At 41.9% G+C, this 23,474-nt stretch overlaps 1 protein-coding gene across 1 annotated transcript in view; it reads right to left on the bottom strand.

Annotated features, from left to right (window-relative positions):
• FAM135B (family with sequence similarity 135 member B) overlaps positions 1–22,299 on the bottom strand; it is a 145,743-nt gene extending 123,444 nt beyond the window's left edge. Inside the window, exon 1 of the mRNA XM_059815340.1 lies at positions 22,223–22,299. Within this exon, the coding sequence (XP_059671323.1) occupies positions 22,223–22,299 (77 nt within the window). The remainder of the gene's footprint in view (positions 1–22,222) is intronic.
• Positions 22,300–23,474: the final 1,175 nt, after the last annotated feature.

Here is a 23,474-nt window from a genome sequence, read left to right as displayed (position 1 = left end):
ATATGAAGAGATGTGTACACTTTTTAAAGCAGCAGCCTCTGAGAAGCCATTTCCTGGCTATCATTTTCTGTTGTCTCCTGTTTCCAGGAGCGGGATCCAAAACTTAATAAAATGCAGTGTAAATAACCACTTCTCCAAACCTGTTTATCCATTTCAGTCTATAAACATTACAGAAACACTTTAGAACTCTCACGAGACATCCTATTTGTCTTATTCTAGTAAAAAAGATGCAATATAAAAGTTTGAATTAAGAAAGAAAAAGAATGACCTTCAGGAATATTCAGCTCCTTTTATATCTCTTAAATGATTGCTATAGAGTGCCTCTTGTTTGCACCCAGAACAGTTAAGGGTTACTTAACTCCCTGAGATTATCACAGTCTAAGATTTGTCAGGTGCTTCAGTTAGAAGAGCACAAAATCTCTCGATATCTAGCTGTTCATATAACATAAGAGCAGATTGAAAAAGGTTACTACTTGACTGTGAGACTAAATTAAGCCATGTTTTCAAGGTTTCTCATTGCCTTTGAGACAAGGGTATAAGTGCTTGTATCCTTGTTAGGGTCCTAATTTTTCTGCCCTTTCCTTTCCCTGTCTCTCTTTGACAATAATAAAGCATGTTTCTTTCATTTTACTCTGCTCTTCATCATTCTACTGCCTACTCCTCTTCACCCCTACTTTGCTATGCTGTCTGAAAGGGAAGTAAAGGGCAAATTGCTTTAAGAGTATGGATGTGAGACCAAATAAAAGGCAGCATTGCTACCTTGGTAAGCGTAAAAGGGCAAGAGCCCCTGAGGTGAGCATAAAAGGAGATTTAAAGAGTGCTGGTTGGTGTAATTGTCAGAGAGCTGCAGGGATGCAAGGGCTGGAGCTTTTATGGCCTGTAGAGTTGCAAGTTTCTGCAGAGAAGAGATGATCTGATGAAAAGCTACAAGAAGCCAGAAGTACAAAATTGATCAAGGTTGTGGCTTACCTGGATGCAAATGAAAGCGTTGTCTCAACTGCATCAAGTGCCAAGTGTAGGCTCTGATTCAGTAATGCACTGAAATATGGGAGCTCTCCTGTTAACACTAGTGCTCATTTTCCAAGAGTTGTTTATATTTGCTGCATATGATACCCAGAGCACTCAGCTATTGAGAGCTTCCAGCTCTAAATCTTGGACTTAAACTATATCTACCTGTGTTTGACCCTCGCACATGCTGAACACCTCTAGAAGATGCTGAGAACCCTTGCATGTTTGCTTGGGTGAGAATGAATCACACCAAGTACCTCTCAGGTCTGCAGAACTGGACAGCATTTGTTGTTAAAACAGGATTTTCTATCAGAATGAAAAATCAAAAAAGAGGGCTGCCCTACATTTAGAATTGAACAATTTCCTCTTATTGAATGCACAAGTCTCTTTGTCATGCTGCCTTGTGTCTGCATGCTACAGCCTTCTTGTAGGTGAGAAGTTTGCCTTCCATAGACCCACTATGCCTTCTAGCTAGAGACAAGGGCTACATTACTGTACTGCAAGGAGGGTATGGATTTCCCTCCTCTTTCCATATTAATTTTAGACCTACCTTCATCAAGACTTAAAGAACCTGAGGATAAATCGGGGCAAGAATCGTAGAAAATTGATGTGATAAATGGCTGTGAAGCCTGAATTGGAGTACCGCAGTCATGTTTGACTAAGCTGCTGTCGTGCCCTGGCACAGCAGCCATGGGCACCGCAGAGGAAGCTGCCAGACAGACCTGCCACCTTGTTCAATGTTTATGCAAATGTGAGCATTGAGGGCTGAGGATAGACTTCCTCTTGCCACCTCCAATGGCTTCCAAAGTGAGGGGAAGGTTCCCTGGGCTGTCTGAGGTGTTCCTCCTACCACCAAAAAGGTGGGAAGGAAATGCTGGTGGTGGGAATGGTGATGGCTGCTGTGAACAAGCACCTTCTGCCTACTACTAGCTCCTGTGGCATACACTCTGACTCCTTTTTTCTGGGGCTCTTCTATTCCCTGCCAGGAGCCTGTGGTCCAACTATGTCAGAAAGGCTTCTTGAAATAGCATTTAATTGAGAAAGAGTCTGGATTGGTGTTTGTAGATGTGTGTAAGTTCTCAGGAAACCTCACACAAATGAAATGCTTTGAAATAAGCTTGCAATTTAGTTTCAAAGTTTACATTTGAGTTTTATGCGTTTTTTTAGATCACTTCAGAATGCAACGGATTAGAAATAATTTTCTATTTTTCAATTTAATAGTACATTTTAAATAATTAAGAAGAGGTTTATGTTCACAGAAGACAGAATCACTACGGTTTGAAAAGACCTGTAAGATCATCAAGTCCAACCATCAACCCAACACCACCATGCCCATTAAACCATGTCCCACAATGCCACGTCCACACGTTCCTTGAACACCTCCAGTGAGGGTGACTCCACCACTTCCCTGGGCAGCTTATTCCAGTGTCTCACCACTCTCTCAGTAAAGAAATTTTTCCTAATATCCAGCCTAAACCTCCCCTGGCACAACTTAAGGCCATTTCCTCTTGTCCTGTCGCTAGTCACTTGGGAGAAGAGACCAACACCCACCTCTCTGCAACCCCCTTTCAGGTAATTGTAGAGAGTGATAAGGTCTCCCCCTCAGCCTCCTCTTCTCCAGACTGAACAACCCCAGTTCCCTCAGCCGCTCCTCATCAGACTGGTGCTCCAGACCCCTCACCAGCTTTGTCGCTCTTCTCTGCACTCGCTCCAGCACGTCAATGTCCTTCTTGTAGTGAGGGACCCAGTGTTAGTCCACCTTGTATTCTTTTCTGAGTAAGTTTAATTCCAGCTCCTGTAACAATGGAGTTTGAGATCAAGATGTCCCTTTTTGATTCTTCATGGCATAGTGTCAAACTCTTTGGTTGCAAAATGAAACATTCTACCCTTCTATGTAAAGAAAAATATTTTTGTAATTGGAAGCATTATGTATCTATGATGGGTTAACCATGGCTAAGGGCCAAACTCCCACCGAGCTGCTCACTCACTCCTCCTCATCAACAGGATAGGGGAAGAAAATAGGATGAAACAGCTCATGGGTCAAGATAAAGACAGGGAGAGAACTTACCAATTACCATCATGGGCAAAACATACTCTAATTGGGGAAAATTAATTTTTTTTTCCCAATTAAATAGATTTGAGTAGTAAGAAGCAAAGACAAACAGTAAAACACCACCTTCTGCTCAACCTTTTACTAGGCCTTTGAATTGGGCCAGAGTGAAAGGAGGAGTAAGAAAGAAGAATGGTGTCTCCCTTCCCTACCCACCTTTTCCCCATTCCCAGCTTCACCCCTCCACTCCCGACTCCTCTCCCCGCGAGGGGCGCAGGGGGTGGGATGGGGGTTGCGGTCAGTCCACCACAGCCCCTCGGGGCCGCCCCTCCCTCCTCACACCTCTCCCTGCTCCAGCGCGGGCCCTTCCCCGGGCTGCAGTCCTGCCGGGACAACCTGCTCCCGCCTGGGCTCTCCCTCCAGGGCCGCGGCTCCTGCGGGAAAGATCCCCCGGCTGCGGCTGCGGCTGCGGCTGCGGCTGCGGCGTGGGGCCCTCCCCGGGCTGCAGGGTGGGTCTCTGCTCCCGCGGGCTCTCTCCAGGGCTGCAGGGGATCCCTGCTCCGGGCCTGCAGCACCTCCTGCCCTCCTCCTGCTCCGGCCTCGGGCTCCCTCTGCTGCTGCTCCCTCCTCGGCTTCCTCCTCCTCTGCCTCTGCCGCCTTTGGCCCTTTCTGGAGCCTCTCTTCCCCCCGGCGCCCCCAGCTTGGCTGAGGGGCTCAGCTGTGTCCTGCGCTGGGGCCCGTGGAGCCGGCTGGGACCGGCTGGGACCGGCTGTGTCTGGCACGGGGCAGCCCCGGCCTCCCCTCACAGAGGCCACCCTGCAGCCCCGCTGGAAACGTCTGGGCACGGACACCGAATACACTGGATAACAGTGACTCCAGCTTTCTTTTTCCCACAAACACTGTTTCAAGAGATAAATCGAGAAACAGAGCATTTCAATGCAGATGAAGGAACTCCACACTTTCAGACACAGGTGTATTTCTCCCACACCAGGACTGGGGGTGACCAAATCAGTGCACCCCAAGGAAATCCTCCTCCTCCCATTCTCCTTATTTTCCTCATTTTTACTTTCTGCATGAGATTTTCTTTCCTACTCTTTCTCAAGAAGTGGGTCATCTCTACTTCCACCCACTCACTCCACACAAATAAAACCAGTTGCTAAATGTGGGATCTTACCCAAATTTACCCATTTGTCTCACTGAACTGTTGGTAGCACTGAAGGGACTTTTCCCCCTCTTCCAAGAAGGATGAACAGTCCTTTCTAAAAGTACACTTGGTGCTGCACAAGCCTGACAGCCCTAGAGATCGAAATCCCATTTTCTGTGAAATGGATTCAGCACTAACAACTGCATCGCAACCTCTCTTAACAAAGTTTTTGTCAATATGAGTCCTCTCTCCTTTACAGAAAATCTTTACAGAGAGGTGAAAAGACTTTTCATTCCCAACTGCATCATGAATCTGTCCCCTCTGCTAAAGGTCTGACCTCATTTTTGAGCTAATCCTAAAAATATTAATATTAATCATGTAAGAATTCACAAAAACTTGTGTTTCAGAAGTTTTGTCCCAGGAGAAATTTTTCACAGAAGGCAAAATAGAACCAGATCAGTACTGAACAACACAGCGGTAGAGACCAATGACATGTCCACCTGGGCTGTCACCAAATCCTGGAAATGCCAAGAGTTTGTATCCACTTAGCCTTACACTAGTAAAGTCTCCAAGTTGGTTGCAAATCTGATCATTGTACGAGGATGACTTATTTCTGAAACAGCTAGAAGTGAAACCCCCACATTAATCAGGATCCACAAATCATATACTCTTCAGAGAGTCATAGCCTCATAGAATAGCCTAAGATGGAAAGGACCTCAAAAGATCTTTTGGTCCAGCCTTTCATGGGAAAGGAAGCCAAGATGAAATTATCTAGCAGCCTGCCCAGTCGCATCTTGAAAACCTCCACCGATGGGTACTCCACCATGTCCCTGCGCAGATTGTTCCAGGGAATGATTATTCTCACTGTAAAAAAATTTCTTTCTTATACAGGGATGAAACCTATTCTGCTGTAAATTGTATCCATTGCCCTTTGCCTTCTTCATGTGGTTCCTCATGAAGAGAGAGCCTCTGTCCTCTTTGTAGCCACCCTTTAAGTAAGTACTGGATTACTGTGATGAGGTCCTCCCTGAGCCTGCTCTTCTCCAGGGAGAAGAGACCTTCAGTCAGAAGAGACCTCCTTCAGTCTTTCCTCACAGGTCAGGTTGCCCAGGCCTGCTTTGATCACCTTCATGGCATTCCTTTGGACCCCCTCCAGTTTGTCTGTGTCTTTCTTGAATTGTGGGGACCAGAACTGGACACAGTACTCCAGCTGTGGCCTGACAAGCGCTGAGTAGAGTGGGTCGATCGGGTCTCTGTCTCTGTGCCCCTGTGGATGCAGCCCAGGATCTGATTTGCCTTTGTTGCTGCAGCAGCGCACTGCTGACTCCCGTTCAGCTGGTTGTCCACCAGGACCCCCAGGTCCCTTTCAGCAAGGCTGCTCCCCAGCCATACTGAGATCCTGGCGTGTACTGGGCTCTTTGGTTCTGTCATGCCAGGTGCAGGACTTTGCACTTATCTTTGTTAAACTTCATACAGTTCTTGCTTGCCCACTCTTCAGCCTGTCCAGGTCTCTCTGTAAGATGGCTCTCCCTTCTGACGTGGCCAACTCACCACCCAGCTTGGTGTCATCAACAAACTTGATGAGGGTGCTTTCAATCTGATCATCCAGGTCATTTTTGGAGATGTTGAACGGTGTGGGGCCCAGTCTGAATCCCTGGGGGACCCCACTTGTGCCAGGCTGCCAGCCTGAGTGAAAACCATTGGTCACCACCCTCTGAGTGTGGCCTGTTAGCCAATTTCCTACCCATCTCACAGACCACCCACCCAGTCTGTATCTTGCCAGTTTGTCTAGGCAACGGCTGTGGCAAACAGTGTTGAACACTTTGCTGAAGTTCAGTATCCCATCTGCTCAGCCAAGGTCTGTGCAGACTCCCGTCAGAGGAGAGAGTGCTGCTACACTTTTCTGCAGTTTTTCTGTAACCTAAGTCAAACGATAGCTAGGTCCAGTTCCCTTCCGTCTCTGAGATCATCTGCATCTTTTATCTTTTCTGTGCTTATCCATATGGTATTGTTTTCATTCCTGCTGAGGCTGTTCCTGTTTTCATCGAATAAAAATATTAATTGGATCTCAAATCAGCATTGTATATTAGGCATTAGCAGAAGCAAAAATGACAACTGAGGACTCCACTGATATAAGCGAATTCACTGTGGAGCTAGACGTTCTTATTTATCTAGCTCTTCATCCTATTTCAGAATAGAACAACTCACCTAACTTGTTCCGTCCATTCACTATGTATCAGATAAACATATCTAAACTGGACTTGTGAATTCCAGTCTGGAAAGCAAATCACATAAACATTTGGTCTGGTAACACTAAACACCATCAGACTCAAGCCTCCTCTGGGTCTGGATCTTCATGCCAGCATTTAAGATACTAATGATAGCTATGTGAATTCTTTGATCAAACACATGAGATCCTCCAAAGGGAGCCAGGACTCCTCAAACCTTCTATCACAGGCAAGACTAAAAAGAATCTCAGATGATGCCTCAATCTGTAAACTTGGTGTTTCATTATAGTGGAATAAATGTTGATTTTATCTAGATAATGATTCTGGTAACAGCCTAATCTTAAGAATACTCTCTTCACATCAGGAGCACCACAAGAGTATGGATAGACATTGATGAAGTAATCCTAATTTGTTTATTCTTCCTCTCTCCAACCAACTAAATAGGCCATCTACCTTAGAGAATGAAAGGCTCACTGGCTCCTTTTAACCATTTTCCTACTCTTATTAATCTTTGCTAGGACTTTCAGTGCCTGAATTCAGTGTATTTTCTACCTTGCTAGTTTGGCTAGCAGAGAATCCTGTAAAATATAGGATGCCATCTAACGCTGGGCGAATCTTTGGATTGGACCATCCTAAAAGCACAGTCTCTATCTGCAGGTAGCAAATAGGCTTGACCATTTACTAAGTTCTGGAGAGCCAAGAAGCAGTGCAACAGGTCAAGAACAACCCACCATTTCTTTCAAGGAGGGAAGCATTAGGAGCTTAGAACAGGGGCAAATTTTAATGACTTCTTACTGGCAGGAAGATGCAACAGAAAGGTAACATTTCAGCCATCAGCTGAAAGACCATAAAAGTTATCTAGGTGCTACAAAAGTTCGAGTGAGAAAACAGAATTTCTCTCAGAGTTCATCGAAAATAGTGGCAATGTTAACACAGGAAAGCAGAGTCAGCATGTAAGACGTAAAACTTCTGATACGATAATGCATATAGGGCTATAGACCACAAACCTTGCATGAGGAAACTGTATTCACACTGAAATACAATATTCTCTTGTGAAATAGAACAAAGACAGATGTCCAAAAGGCATGCATGTTAGATCCTCAGAGAGATGTCACCAACTCAACAAATAGGCTGATACGGATTTAGATAGGTGCTATTTTCATCAGTTAGGACATGTAACACCGTAAAATTGGTCCCTGTCCCAGTGGGTGCTCACAGGGACACACTGAGTTCTGCATCACAGAGCACAGTGGAGGTGCAAAACACTCCAGTCTGATTTTTCAGGAAAAAAGCTTAAACAGTAGTTACAAGAATAGTACAATGCAACTTCAAGATGAGAATTCAAGTGCTCCTAGAGGCAAAAGAGACTGGATATTATTCAAATCAGTGTCATAAGGACAAATGTTCTTATTGACCATAGAATCTGTGAAAAATCACGGAAGTTAAAAGAGACAACACTGCTATGGGAACTCAATTCAACCATGGAGCAGGGACTTCCAGAAACTGGCATCATTTGCATGTTATCTGAAATAGCATACAATATATTTTTCATCACAGACTACTAGTACTTTGGATTGTTTTCCAGCTTATTGGGATGCCACATCATCACAGACAGGGCAAGTGAAGAAAGACAGCACCAACATTCAACTTTTTGCAATAGCTTTTTTCTACTTGGAAAAAAGTTCTTAAAGCAAAAAATCGGATCCAGAGTGCTACTACATCAATGAAAGACAGTTTTTCTTGCTGTCAGAAGGCAGAATATTGTTGGTGAGATCTGCTAGAAGATCATATATAAACATCTTTTGGCAAATACCAAATCACAAACTAATGGGAAAGCTGGTTGCACGTTGTGACTTGTAATGCAATTTTAATTCAATTTTGAGCTGAAATATGTATCAGAGACTAGGGATTTTCAGAGAATCCCTGTGTAAAATTGGTATGACAGCTTTAAGCAAGGGAACAAAAATTGTCAGAAGCTCAGGTTAGATAAAGATTCTTAGTTTTCAATGTTTACAGACCTTCTATCCACTTTATTCTCTGAAATATTTCCTACAGTTTTGTTCTCTAAAAACTGCCAAAGTATTTAGCCTTTCAAAAACGCTGTAAGATAGGGGAGCACAGGTGTATTTTCTTTATCTGAACACAGTTAGGGCAAGCCCTAAATAGGTTTACTCATCCCAAACTGGTAATTTGACCTACTGACTTAAAGGAAATAATCTATTTACTAAAATCTGAATGCTTAAGTATTGTGCCCATTGCCAAAATTAAGAACATGCGTCCAGTATGTTTTCTGTTAAGGGATTTAGCCTTCTTTCTTTATCCTGTGGTTGAACAAGCCAGGGCTGCTCTTTTCTGAGAATCTTCACACCTAGTCACTTTACTTAAGCTCTAGGAGGTTTATTACATCAATTTATTTCTCTCCACTGCTTCACAAAGTTTATCTTGTGAGGAAGACATGTAAGTCCTGGCAATATCTAAACCAAAGAGAGTAAGTTAAACTGGTCAGCAAAAAAAAAAAAATCAGAAAATAAATTAAAAATCCACAGCTTCCTCAGCATTTTTGGTGTTGGCTGGTGGCAGACATCACTCCAAACAGTCACACTATAAACTGACTTCTCATTTGTTGTAGGACATCATTATAAAGATTTATCATGCATAGCCAAATGGGAACAAGAGATTACTAAAGAACAGTTCATTTTTCAGCTGCATTTTATTTGTAATACCTTTTCTTGGCAGACGTTATCCCCATAAATGAATGAATGTTCTGAAGTAACAAAGTGGACATGGATTGATGGGAGAAATTGATCTGCATTTGTTAATGTACTTTTGCTGCAGCAAGCACATTAAGTAATTAAAGGGCTAAAAAAGATCTTCCCATCCAGAAACACAATATACTGAACTCCATTAATGCAAGGACAAAAGCCAATAGTTTTTTCCACTGCATCTCAAGTGCACCTTGTCTGCAGTATACACACCACATAGTTTGAATGCATCCATAGAACTAAACTATCCAGTTACACAAACAGTTATTATCTCAAGGCAACTCTAAAGGATGAAGTGTCAAAAAAGAGTAATGATTTTGAGTTCCCAACAGAAGCTGTCTTAAAAGGATCTGATCCAGAGATGGTGTACAGTTTTCCATTCTGAAAATTAGACTTTGGGATGTTTTAAGCTGAATACAAAAATATCTGGAAAATAAAAGGCAGAGACATCTGGAACAAACTTTTCCCATGCACAATGATGTTTGCTACTATCACAGCATCTAAGCATTTGTGATTATACCTTGTTAGAAACAATCTTCTGAGATATTATTACTACTCCCGTGTTTGTAGAAAATAGCTTATGATAATAGCTGTTCAAGCCCACCTCAAGAAATTTCCCAAACCCATTACTCACTCCAACAAATAATAACACTCATAGATCACTTGGGTTTGGAACAGTTACATGAAAATGCATCTTACAAAACTGTGTAGAAGTGTGTGGACAGTATTGCCAAGAGACAGGATTTCTTCAAATATAGAGCAGGGAAACAGAGCTGAACCACATCTCCTAGCCACTAGGTAGTGCTTCCTCTCTGAAAATGATGGTCATGGGGCACTAAGTTAGGGACTTAACAGTCAGAGAAATTACTGGTGTGGGTTTTTTTCTTCAACCCTAGTTTGCATGGCAATGTGAAATTTTTCACATACATTTCCCAGCAATCATTAATACACAGTTGAAACCAGGCATGTGCAATATCAGAGGGAAAATTCTGGACAGCATGGTTATTTAAAACACACACATGTTGGAGAGCCCAGAAATGTTATGTTAATTTGAGAGCTTATGAGAACTCCAAATGTTGTCTTATCACTTCTCAACCCATATGGGCCAGATTCACTACTTGTTCTGCTCCCATTTGGTGCCCATGTAGCACAACAACAACTGGCTGAGTCATATGTTGAGAAAGAGGGTGCTCACTTTACTTCAGTCACCTTTCACACGTGATGGCAGCTGATTTTTCTTGGTCATGAACACTAGAACGATAACTAGTCATTAAAACAAATTATTTAAAAGTATACATTGCACAACATTCAGCAAACTGGCCTCTGTTTACTCATAGGTATTGGTGGGGAAAAAAGTTTAAGTATAATCTAGTGAATCAATACATTGACTTCCTAGCTTGCTTTCTAATCCTAGTGTTGTTACAGTTGTCTCAGCTTTTTCCCATGTGTAGAATATAAACATCTAGGACTTAAGAAAGACATTTTGAAGGTAAGTAAATGTTGTAAAGTGATTTCTGATCCAAAGATAAAAGGTGGTGATACTTAAGCAGAGCACAGTTTGGTATAGATACTCTGGCTACCCAGGTGGAAAGCTTTGTACACACCATGAAAATTCACAAGTCAAGAGGCAAGGATACAGACAGAGAAAGCATTCTGCTTGCTACTGGAAGACAAACACTAAAATGTATCATACAGACAGTGCTAGCCAAAAGGAACGTCATGCAAACAGATGGGATCCACTCTCTTAGGAAATAAAATGCAAGGTGTGATGTTAGATTAAAATCTTGGGTAAAAATGTAGTTTAAAAGAGAAGAAGAAATTAAAATGAAACTTTTGGGATTTTGCCAGCTTTTAATGCTCATCAGTCATTAACCTGGAAGACAGCTCACTCTATCATCTATAACATTAAAAATTGACCATCATAAGATTTTCTTCAAAACTCTTCATGCGTAATTGGGCAGTGCTTTGCTGATTTTTATGAATCCAATTCATAAAATAAAAATATTTCTACAAGCAGAGATCTTAAATTTGAAGTATTATCCTCTGGAGTATCACAGAGTGGCTTTGATCACCCTTGAGAAAGTTAATTAAGTTCAGCAAAGCAAAGGTTTTGATTTAATGGGCTAAACCCACGTCTTTGAGGTGAATTCCTACTTGAACCAATAGACTTTATACAATAAGTGATTGCTTTTCATCCATGGGTCTTCCAGAGAGAGCTGTGATCTTCATTGATGCACTCAGGTCTAACTGTTTTACCCTCTGAGTATTTGTGCTTAATTTTATCACAGAGAATTGATGACACAAACCCCATAAATTCTTAGAATTGTGTGGCATTAAGTGCAGCATTGAAAATTGGGCTCCTTCAGGATGTGATGCATTTGTTGAGGAACTAGACAGAATAACATCAAGACTTAAGGTGTGGAGCATTCCATATAGATAAGAAGCAGAACTTAATTTTATTTGTAAACTGCATTGCTCAGCTAAAATCACTTTTTAATGTTAATCAAATAAACCTATTTTGTGCTGTAAGCTAAACAGCTAGATGAATTACTGGAGACCATGGCGCTGATGATAAATCACAATCTCATAGTGTCTACTGCACGGCCTGAAACTGGGCGATGCAGAAGAAAACTGCACAGGGTTGTTTCAATGCTGAGGAAGGCTGTGGTCACACTCATCCTAGAGTCAGGGAATCATTCAGGCTGGAAGGGAGCTTCGGCGGTCTCCAGTCCGATGCCTGCTCAAAGCAAGACCAATTATTGAATTTGGACAAAATTGCTGAGGGCCATGTCCAGTCAGGCCTTGAAAACTTCAAAGGATGGAGATTGCCCTGCCTTGCTGGACAGCAGATTCCAGAGCTTGATTATCCTCATAGGATTTTTTTTTTTTCCCCTTGCAACCAGGAACTGTAGGAAGGGACCAGGTCTAGCTGTTCTCTCAACAGCTTTTCCTATATTTAAAGACAAGATTTTCTGCTGGTGATTATGCCATGCTTCCTCTAGGGATATGCATAGTGTGTAACAACGTGATAACACATTCTGAACACAGATAACTTCATCTGCCTCAATTAGTTGCTGTTTGCAAAGTGATTTAGAGGGGAAAAGTGCCAAAAGAGCTGCAAAGCACCACAATCACGCTCACATGAAAACTTGTAGAATAACTTCCCATTCCCTAAAAATTATTCAAAAAGAACACAGTGGTTTTTTTGAAGGATCTCATAGTTATTTTATTACCAGAGCTGCTCATTCAGAAATTTCTGGCACTCTATCTTGTTTAGAATAATTGCACTGACACAGTCTATGCTGGTGTCATGTTTCTGGTTTGTTCTAGTTAAGTAAGTTCAGTGCTTTAAAAATGTGCCACTTCACTTGTTCTGAAGTAATAAAATGTTGCAGCACATACACATATATCCTTTCACAAGCCTGAGAGCTTAGACTCCCTTCCCCTACACACACACATACACAAAGCTGAGTGATTCCCAGCAATAGACACGGGTCCATCTGTAACTCTATGAATTAGGAACTGCAGTCAACATTTGAAGTGTAGCTCTGTATAAATGTAAATCATGTTAGGTGAAATTGAAGCTGCTTTCTGGCATAACTCACTCAGGAAGTCATCAAAGCAGCAATGTAAATGTCACTTGGACTGGGGTGATATTTGCTTTCCTTAGAGGAGGTAGTATCCAGATGCTAAGTGAGCAAAGGTTTCTTTTTTGGTCAACCAAATAAAACAGTTAGCCAGGTTTGGGGGTTTTTTCTTTTGACTTTTTTTTTAAAAGGCTTGCAAGGAACACACTTCTTTTCTACTCTTCCAACAGTGACTTCCAACAAGGGATTGTTTAACAAATGAATAGAACCTGGAGTTAATTTTTTAAAAATATTTTTTAAAACTAATAAATATGAAATTATTTTTGAAGCTTTGGGATACAACCTTCCCCAGTTTTCATAGCAATCATGAACATTAAAGGGTTAACTTTAAATAGTACAAGGATTTCTTGTCTAACTGCCTGACTCCAGGAAACATGGCTTTAAAAAAAAGGGGCAGGACCTGCTTCGAAAGCATAGACATTGCCAAAGACTCAGCTACAAACTCTGGCACAGAAAACTTGCTAGAAATGCCTTTGCTTAATATCGGGTATCACAAAGAAGCTTCTTCGGAGGCACAAGTTACAGAGGTGCATTGCTTGCCAGCCTCTAAATCAGAGATGACAGAATCCAACAAACTGATGGAGAGACTTCCATTAATGTCAGTGGTATTGAAGAAGGCTATGGAAACCTGATCAACATAAAATGCCACATGGTTTTAACTGATTTCCTGAGAACTTAGCAGTCTTGAAAACTGAGGCTGGAAGAACAGAGAAACCCCTGTATTTTCTGAGATGTAGGTGTTTGTATTATTTTATTCGGTTGTCACAACTCATTGCTGACAAGATCACGACAAAGAGTCTATTCTGCTATGGTACTGGCTTTGTCTAAACATCCAAAATTTTACAGCCTTCTTTAGTTACAAACATGTACATAAACACACCAGCTGACAAGCTTTTTCTTTTTTTTAATGCCATTCAGTATGAGATTCTTATATGATACTCATGACCAATATCTGAGCAACCCTCTGTAGTCCTTCCATGAAGACCAATGCCTGTCATATAATTTTCCTTTTATTCTCTCCCCTTGGGTAGAAATTTGAGCAGTAGAGTCTTTGTATTTTAACGCTATACTCTTTGCACACACAAACACACTATTGTGTGCTCTTGTCAGAAATGCCAGATCAGTTCTAAGATGCCTGACCCTTGGAAATGATCCCCTGTCCCATAGGGATTCATTGCACGGCTCCAGTCAGGTCCCAGAGAAGGGATGATCCTTCATGCAGGTGCATTTTCCATTTCTGACGCAAAGTTCTACTTTGCTTAAAAAAAAAAATTAAAAAAATTGCTTATCACCATGTTCAATCCTGAGCTTAAGAACCCTTGTCAAGATTCTGGTCACAAGCTGCAAAGCTCTCTGAAAGCAGAAAGTAAGTTATAGTCCGCTTTCTATACCATCTGCCTATATGATCGGGTGTCCAACATGCTCACAGTAACCTGTGGGGCTGAGGAGATAATGTGCAGAGTTTTGTAGCAATTTCCTCATGATGACATTTCTGCAGCTCAGAACAATTGGCATTAGGACACCAGAGCAAGAGGGTATCTCCTATGCAAACAGAGATAGTAGGAATGTCAGTCATACCTGTTATGGTTATTATCAGCAAACAGCTTAGGGACAGTCCCAAGCTGTGGGCCAGACAGACCGTTTATGGATATAAAATTATATGTATATTTCATCAAAGGATAGTGAGCTATACTCTACAGGAAGCTGTTGTCTAACCACTAACTTGTGTCTTGCTTAGGTTCACCTCCCCTCTCTCTGTTATTCACTGAACCATTGTAGTGTGACACACTTATATGCAACAGATGGATATGCATATTCTCTGCATAATGTTGTCACGTGATTTTACACCATCTGGTTAATTGTACAATCAGCAATTATTATGCAAAAATGGCTGAAAAGACACAAAGAGAACTAACCACAGTAGGTCACAGAAGAAGGAGTTCCAGCAGGCAAGGCACAGTTTTCATCACTGCACACTGGCTGCATTTCAGAAAGGACACACTAAGGTTCTCTGCCACATCTAACATGTGAAACATTATCTGAGGCTCCTGAGTACTATCTATACAGGCTTCTTATTTTTGCATCTAGGTTGTACTAATTCTGTGATTTTGCCTTGGTGAGCCAACCTATTAGATGAGTATGGTAGGTTGACCCTGACTGGATGCCAGGTGCCCACCAAAGCTGCTCAGTCACTCCCCTTCCTCAGCTGGACAGAGGAGAGAAAATATAAGGAAGGGCTCATGGGTTGAGGTAAGGACAGGGAGAGATCACTCAGCAATTACCATCATGGGAAAAACAGACTCACCTTGGGGAAATTAATTCAGTGCCAAGCAAAATTAGTGTAGGATAACAAGAAAATAAAAACTAAATCTTAAAACAGCTTTGCCCCACCCTTCCCTTCTTCACGGGCTAAACTTCACTCCTGAATTCTCTCTCTCTTCCCCCCGAGCAGTGCAGGGGGACGGGGAATGGGGGTTGTGGTCAGTTCATCACATTTTGTTTCTGCCACTCCTTCCTCCTCAGGTAGAGGACTCCACACTCTTCCCCTGCTCCAGCATGGGGTCCCTCCCATGGGAAACAGTTCTCCATGAACTTCTCCAACCTGAGTCCTTCCCATGGGCTACAGTTCTTCAGGAACTGCTCCAGCATGGGTCCCCCACAGGGTCACAAGTCCTGCCAGCAAACCTGCTCCAGTGTGGACTCCTCCCTCCACAGGTACACAGGTCCTGCCAGGAGCCTGCTGCTGTGCAGGCTTCCCATGGGGTCACAGCCTCCTTCAGGTATCCACCTGTTCTGGTGTGGGGTCCTCCATGGGCTGCAGGTGGATATCTGCTCCACCGTGGACCTCCATGGGCTGCAGGGGAACAACCTGCTTCACCATGGTCTTCACCAGGGGCTGCAGGGGAATCTCTGCTCTGGCACCTGGAGCACCTCCTCCCCCTCCCTCTTCACTGACTTTGGTGTCTGCAGAGTTGTTTCACATATTCTCACTCCTCTCTCCAGCTGCTGTTGCTGTTGCACAGTTTTTTCCCCCTTCTTAAAGCTGTTATCACAGAGGCATTGCCACCATCGCTGATTGGCTTGTCCTTGGCCAGTGGCAGGTCCATCTTGGAGCATTGTCTGTATCAGACATAAGGGAAGCTTCTAGCAGCTTCTCACAGAAGCCACCCTGGTAGCCCCCCTGCTACCGAAACCTTGCCACGCAAACCCAATACAATGAGTAGGAGTTGGCCTTTAGCTCAGTTCTCTGTAAGTAGGGAAGTGACACAGAACAGTTACCTAATGTATTTATGGTAAGATAAGTCAGAGTATTGCTTATTTGAAGAAGGAAGATAATTTCCAGATATAAGAATATCCTCTTTTCCACTATTTTGATCATCCATCAACAGAGTTTGTTGAGATGCTGCTCTTCACCTGCAGAACAGTCTCATATCTTAGGTTTGATGCTATTTAGTTTCAATCTTTTCCCCCTACCACTGGCACTGGAGATCCCACCTCTCTTCAGTAGACACAGGGTGCCTGAAAATTAAAGATGGCGACACTAACTAACCAAATGAGAGAATTGTCTTCACCAACTTTCATGAAAATAACTCATCATACCTGATTGTCCTGAAGTTGGACATTTGCGGCACTTTGGGACATTAATGTTTGGCTTACTGAACACCAGCACCTCAGCTACTTTCATGAGTACGGGTTTGTACTACACTAGTTTCAATCCTGTAGTTCAGTGCAGCAGGTTCTCAACTATGACTGCATGACCATGTAGACAGTAATTGCCTTCTTACTCCTGAGATTTTTTTTCTTTTTTTTTTTTTGGAAGGTATCTGATGCTGCCTTGAAGTGAAGGACTGTTCAAGAGTCACAGAAATAATATCTCTTCATGCCAAGAAAAAAGTCAGTTCTGTCAATACATCTGTTCCAAGGGACAGCACTCATTCCAGAAATGCATCACTTCAGCATGTCTGTTAACCCTTTTCTTTTTATTTTTTCTTTTTTTACTTCATTTATATTAAAGAGAATCCTTGCATCATAAATGAACTAGGTAAGTATTTTCAAAATTACATAGATTTTCACTCCAAAAGTGATTTGCATTTCATTACAAGTGAGAAGTTTGAAGAAATGCATATTGTTATGAACAAAGTAACAAGATTTGCCTCTGTCCTAGACTTTTAAATGATTTTTTTTTGCATATCCTGACACTGTACTTCAAAGACTCACAGAAATGTCACTGTGTATCCATCCTGACAAGAAAGGCATTGGTTGATAAGCGAACCCCAGTTTCCTGAGGAAAGGAGCTGCTGCATTGTGTCTCTGAAGAGGATGATTTCATGACTAAGTACACTGAAACACTGTTGTCCATCTGGCAGGCAACAGGGTTGTTTGCCACATAAATGCTTTGTCTGTTAAGACAGAATGTCATGTTTGCAGCAGCTCTGAATGCTACTGATAGTTGGTGTGCTACTTGTACGGTTTTGGAAACTCTGAGACCACTGATCTTTTCTCCAGGGCAATGTTGTATTCATTTTAGAAGAAGCTGGACGTCATTTTACCACTCATTTTTAATCAACACCACCCTTTACACACACAAACCACCAGTGTAACTGTTAGACACTTACAAATTGTGTCCTGGAATTTGAGGAGTGAAAAGACTGATAAGCAGTTGGTTCAGTCCTGTGATTGGTAACTAATGACTTACCTTGATCCTTGCTTTATGATACATCATTGCCAGAATCCCAGCATTATTAAGTCACTATTTCACCTTCTTTGTGCCCTCTATTCCCTCACAGACTCCAAAAGTTACTTATTCTGTGAACGCAGTAGTTGTGGGGTTGGTTTTTTTCTCTGTCAAATAGATTTTTAAAAGCTTTAAGAAAAAAAGGTGCAGAAGGATTGCTTCTGACAGAACCAGACAAATCAATTAATCGATCTCTGGCAGTCAGGGATAATTTTATTTCCTACTTTATTAAGGAAAATCAGAATCAGTTAGCTAATTTCACTAGAGAAAATATCTGTCACCAGTTATTAAGCAGCACATGATGGAAAGAATTAAGAATGGAAAAATTTAAAATGTTTTTTCTCCCAGAAATTGCATTACTTATTACTCAACCTTTAGAACTCTGGCATCAAACAGCATTGCAAATCCTTTGGTTTGACGAAAGAAAAGGTTCTCTCTTCCCCTATAGCAGCACCTACAGCATTTAACCTTTGATGTCTACAAATACTGACACTGTTATGTTCGTGCTTCAGAAGAAGATAGATTTAACACTAAATGACCAAAGTAAACCACCTGCAACACATAATTTACTGATGACTGTTTCTATTATATATGCCAGAAACATGTAACTATAACAAGTATTTACCAAAAAAATCTTGGTTAATTTTATATCAGAGTGTCTTTTCAATACTCACTATTCATTCAGGTTAAGAAACATGATTCAAATATCACAGGGTGTAATTCAGATAGATTGAAGAGTTTCCATTTCTTGTGGGAAGGGACAGGTGGCAAGTGGCTGTGTGTGCATACAGAATTTAAAATAGCTCCCAGTGCAATCAAAAATAGAACAGGACAATTACTGAAGGCCTAGCATTTTAAAGCACTTTGACTCTATGTGTTACGGCCAGCAGATCATGGCCTTAATCAAGTTTGGTCATCAACCATCAACTAACAGCTCCAGAAGAGCTGATTCTCACAGGATTCTCTTGCTAAACCTTGTTGATTTATTCATTCCTTTATTTGCATGGCGTGCTCTTCTCTAAAGGGCTTGCTGTTGGCCCAGCCACGCTCTCCCTAAAGGTACTGTCTTTAGTTAGGACAGTTAGCCAAGACTAAGTGTTTTTCAAAAATACTGTCCTTATTTCTGCACAGTTACACAGTTCCAACCGAGGAATTTCAACCTTATGTCAATTGGGAATACAGTACCAGGAGCGCTATGTATTTGTGGAGATGCACAATCAGGTATTTTATTTTGCTTTTTTATTTTGTTTTTGTACCCAAGTATTAAGAGGAAAAATAGGCAACAAAAATTATTAATAATACTCTTCATTGTTGTATTGGGTTTGTGTGGCAAGGTCTTGGTAGCAGGGGGGCTACAGGGGCAGCTTCTGTGAGAAGCTGCTAGAAGCTTCCCCTGTGTCCGACAGAGCCCATTCCAGCCAGCGCCAAGACGGACCTGCCGCTGGCCAAGGCCGAGCCCATCAGCGACGGTGGTAGCAGCTCTGGGATAATAGGTTTAAGAAGGGGAAAAACTGTGCAAGGGCAGCTGGAGAAGAGAGGAGTAAGAATATGTGAGAGAAACAACTCTGCAGACACCCAGGTCAGTGCAGAAGGAGGGGGAGGAGGTGCTCCAGGCGCCGGAGCAGAGATTCCCCTGCAGCCCCTGGTGAAGACCATGGTGAGGCAGGCTGTGCCCTGCAGCCCATGGAGGTCCACGGTGGAGCAGATATCTACCTGCAGCCCATGGAGGACCCCACGCTGGAGCAGGTGGATGTGCCCAAAGGAGGCTGTGATCCCGTGGGAAGCCCATGCTGGAGCAGGCTCCTGGCAGGACCTGTGACCCCATGGAAAGAGGAGCCCACACTGGAGCAGGTTTGCTGGCAGGACTTGTGACCCCATGGGGGACCCCATGCTGGAGCAGTCTGTTCCTGAAGGACTGCACCCCATGGAAAGGACCCACGTTGGAGCAGTTTGTGAAGAACTGCAGCCTGCGGGAAGGACCCACGTTGGAGAAGTTCATGGAGAGCTGTCTCCCGTGGAAGGGACCCCACAGTGGAGCAGGGGAAGAGTATGAGGAGGAAGGAGCAGCAGAAACAACGTGTGATGAACTGACCTCAACCCCCTTTACCCGTCCCCCTGTGCTGCTCAAGGGGAGGAGGTAGAGAAAATCAGGAATGAAGTTTAACCCGTGAAGAAGGGATGGGTGGGGCGAAGCTGTTTAAAGATATAGTTTTTATTTTCTTGTTATCCTACATCAATTTTGCTTGGCAATGGATTAATTTCCCCAAGGTGAGTCTGTTTTGCCCATGACGGTAATTGCTGAGTGATCTCCCTGTCCTTACCTCGACCCATGAGCCCTTCCTTATATTTTCTCTCCTCTGTCCAGCTGAGGAAGGGGAGTGATAGAGCAGCTTTGGTGGGCACCTGGCATCTAGCCAGGGACAACCCACTACAATTGTTTTTCTTGCTTTTGTTGTCAAAAATCACAGCATGTTGAGTTCCCACAGAAATTAAGATGCATTTCAGCTGCGCTGCTATCCTCATGAATGACCTTTCCTAAATCACCTCTCTGGCCTTCATCAGGACAGAATAATATTGACTCAATTTACAAGACACTCAAAGAAGAAAAACACTAGTTAAATAGAAAATTCCCATCATTATTACTTCTACTGCCCTTTCATCTGGGGAGACCATATGTCAATCCAAGATATCCCAGATGTCTATAGTGAATATCAACATTGGCAATAGGTGAAAAAATAAGAAGTGTGCCCAAGTTAAATTGCAATTTGGTAAGCTCATCTACTCCTTTTCTTCACACTTTCATGCTACAGTGATAGGGGCTGCTGACAAAGCCAGCCAGGGGATACAGATCAGCAAATATGAGACACAATAAAGGATTTTGTTGGAAATGCAAAGGTTAAAACTATGGAAGGAAAGCAAATGTACTACTGTGCAGGATACATAGAAAGAAAAATTACTGTAAACAAATTAATGCAGTATAACCTATAGTACCATCTGTTTGGAATATTAATCAGTAAAGCAAGGTAAGCACCGGTGGGGAAAAAAGCAAGCGTAATTAGGAACTCATTAGTGTGACAGCAGAATATATTATCTGTGTAAGTGCTGGTTTACCCCCACACCAGAGATTTGATCTGACTGTCAAAGCCAAAGAAAGCATTTTACAGAAATTATTGAATGCAAAAGCAGACCAGTATGACAAAAAACAGGCAGCTCATCACACAGTAATATGAGAATTGGGAAGATTCCTGGCTAACCTCTGAACATCCTACTGTCTAAGTCCAAAAAAATCACTGAACCCAGAAACGGGTGTGGATTTTCAAAAGTGAGGAAGATCAAAGGCATTACACCAATCAACAGAAGCCAAGAAAAAAATCTATAGCTGGGATTGTCTTCTAAGGTCATAGGGACTGGAATACACAGACTTTTTTTTATATCTCAAATAAGCCAAACACCTCAAGCACAGAGGTTTTTTGTTTTTTTGTTTTGTTTTGTTTTGGGTTTTTTTTTGCTATTTAACACAAGTACTTGATATAGGCAGAATACTTCCTAACATAAAGTTGGTGGATATTTGCTTGGAGACATGAACAGAATGGCAGATGACAGCTGTTAAAACAAAACAGAGCTGTGTTTTCTTCGTTCAAGTTCACAGCATCTTTTCCACATAGTTCATCACATTAAAAACAAGTAACAAAAAGCCTGTATACAGATGGAAACAGCTCTACCCAATCCATCCCAAGAGCTGAAATGATTCCATAGTTTTCTTGCTTAAAATGGTGCTTGAGATGGACAACTCATCTGTGAACCACCCCTGTGACAAGCTAAGGCTCGAAAGAGAATATCTAATGTGCTGTACACATCAGTCCTCATAGATGAAAGAAAATAATATTCCACCAGACCCACTATTGTCCATGAAGTACATTCTTTTGACCCATCTGGATCTTCTGGTTTCCTCAAAAAGTGTTCCAGTATCTTATCTTTTCCTTACTGAAAAACACCTGTGGGGTCCAATATGCAAACAGAGTAACAACTCACACTTGGTCAGGCTTCTCCACTTCACAGCCACAGGGTTGTTATAAAAGTTATTAGGAAGAGTTATTAGGAGGAATAGGGGCAAAAATTTCAGTAAACCACCAGTTGTACATGTTCTTCTAACTTACAGGGACGTGAAAAAACAATGTGGCCACCAGAACCAGAGCTTTAAGGCAAACATGAGTACTCATGTTCCCTTCTGAAATGGTGGGATTCAGCTAAATTTCAGTAAAATAGCATAGTCCTTAGACTTATGACCCTAAAATGAACATGTTTTCATTATAGTTCAGTGCAGCTAGTATTTAGCACAGAGGCTCAACACCAGTCCAGAAGCATTTAAAGCTGCTATTGTGCTTATATCTGAGCAGATCGTTAAAATAATTTGGAGCATTACAACATTGTATTACAAAAACAAGTCAGTCAGTATGACTTTATAGTGAAAGTAATGTACATTGATCTTCCTTGACAGCAATGAAAGCCCAATGACATCTTTCCCTGCCCCCGAGATTGCATGAAATATAACTGCATTTGGCAGAAAATAACCTGCTTTGGGGTTTAACTCTTTTCTGTAAACTACTCCTCTATAATCAGCTGCAAATTGATGGAAACATCAACTTACCCTCTCTGGAAGAGGTCCACATTATGGAATTTGTGTAGCTCCACAGAAAACTCGACCGTTCCCTGGACCTCAGACATGATTTTTTCAGGTCATCACCTAAACAACACATATATACAGGCATTATGAACGTTGGAAGTATTTTGCTTAACAAATCCATGAATGGATTACTACATTTTATCTGGCATCTTGAGCTTTATGCAAAGCTTGAAATTGACTGAAATCAACTGGAAGCTTTCCAATTATATCATTGGGCTCCATCTTCAGGAAGACTCGCTAAAAGTCAGATCAAAGCAGTAATTAAGAGAGGTAAAAAGTCTAATTAAGCCTGCGGACAGAATGAAAATATTATGGAAAGTATAAGAAGCAAAAAGTAAATAACATATTATGTGCAAGATTCTCAAAGCAAATTTTAATTAACTCTCCTGCTACTTTTGTATAGGAAATTGATTTTTTTCTTCCCATTTTACCAAATGGCAGATATCCAGGGTCAGCACAGCTCATTTCTGTAAAAGCACAGGCAAAAAAGACAAAAACCCTAGACAGATGAGAGCAGAATTCAGAATTATCTTGCTTTTGACCCCTCCTATGACTTAACTAAAGTCCCGGAAGGGAAGCTTCTGAGGGAATATGAATAATTTAAAGATTAATGAATGGAAGAGATTCTTCTAAGGAAAATGCTGACAATCAAAGCACCTAATAGGCCACAACAGACAGATCAAGTTTTTGAAGCATTACAGCCATTTACAGATAATATCTCATACGTTCATTGAATCATAGAATAATTCAGGTTAGAAGGGACCTCAGGAGGTCATACCTTATTCAAGGAAGCTCTGCAAAAGTAAAAGTTTCCAAACCAGCACTATTTAATACACCAGTGTAAACCCTTAACATTAATTGTAGCAGAGGCAAGCCAAGGGCTTTTACAGCTTTTGGACAGATTTTGAATTTGCTATTTACCCTTTCCTCCTTTTCTCCCTGCAAGTCTACTTCTGGCAATCTGCAAGCTCTCTGGAAATTGTCTATAGCATCACTGAGAAGATAGAGATCAGATTTGTTTAATTGACATGTTCATAACCATCATTTTGGTAGCTGTTTCACAGCAGCCAAGTACAATCTCAGAGGAAGACCCGTGTCAAGGCTATTAATAATTCCCCTATCTGAGACATACAGGGCTTTAAGTGGACATCCAGCTCGGACTGCAAAGTGGAGAATTTCTCCATATGTGCTAACTAGTAATTTCCATGGCACTCAA

Source organism: Gavia stellata, chromosome 3 (genome assembly GCF_030936135.1).
Source record: "Gavia stellata isolate bGavSte3 chromosome 3, bGavSte3.hap2, whole genome shotgun sequence".
Lineage (NCBI taxonomy): Eukaryota > Metazoa > Chordata > Aves > Gaviiformes > Gaviidae > Gavia > Gavia stellata.
This window is presented reverse-complemented; position numbering and strand designations above follow the sequence as displayed.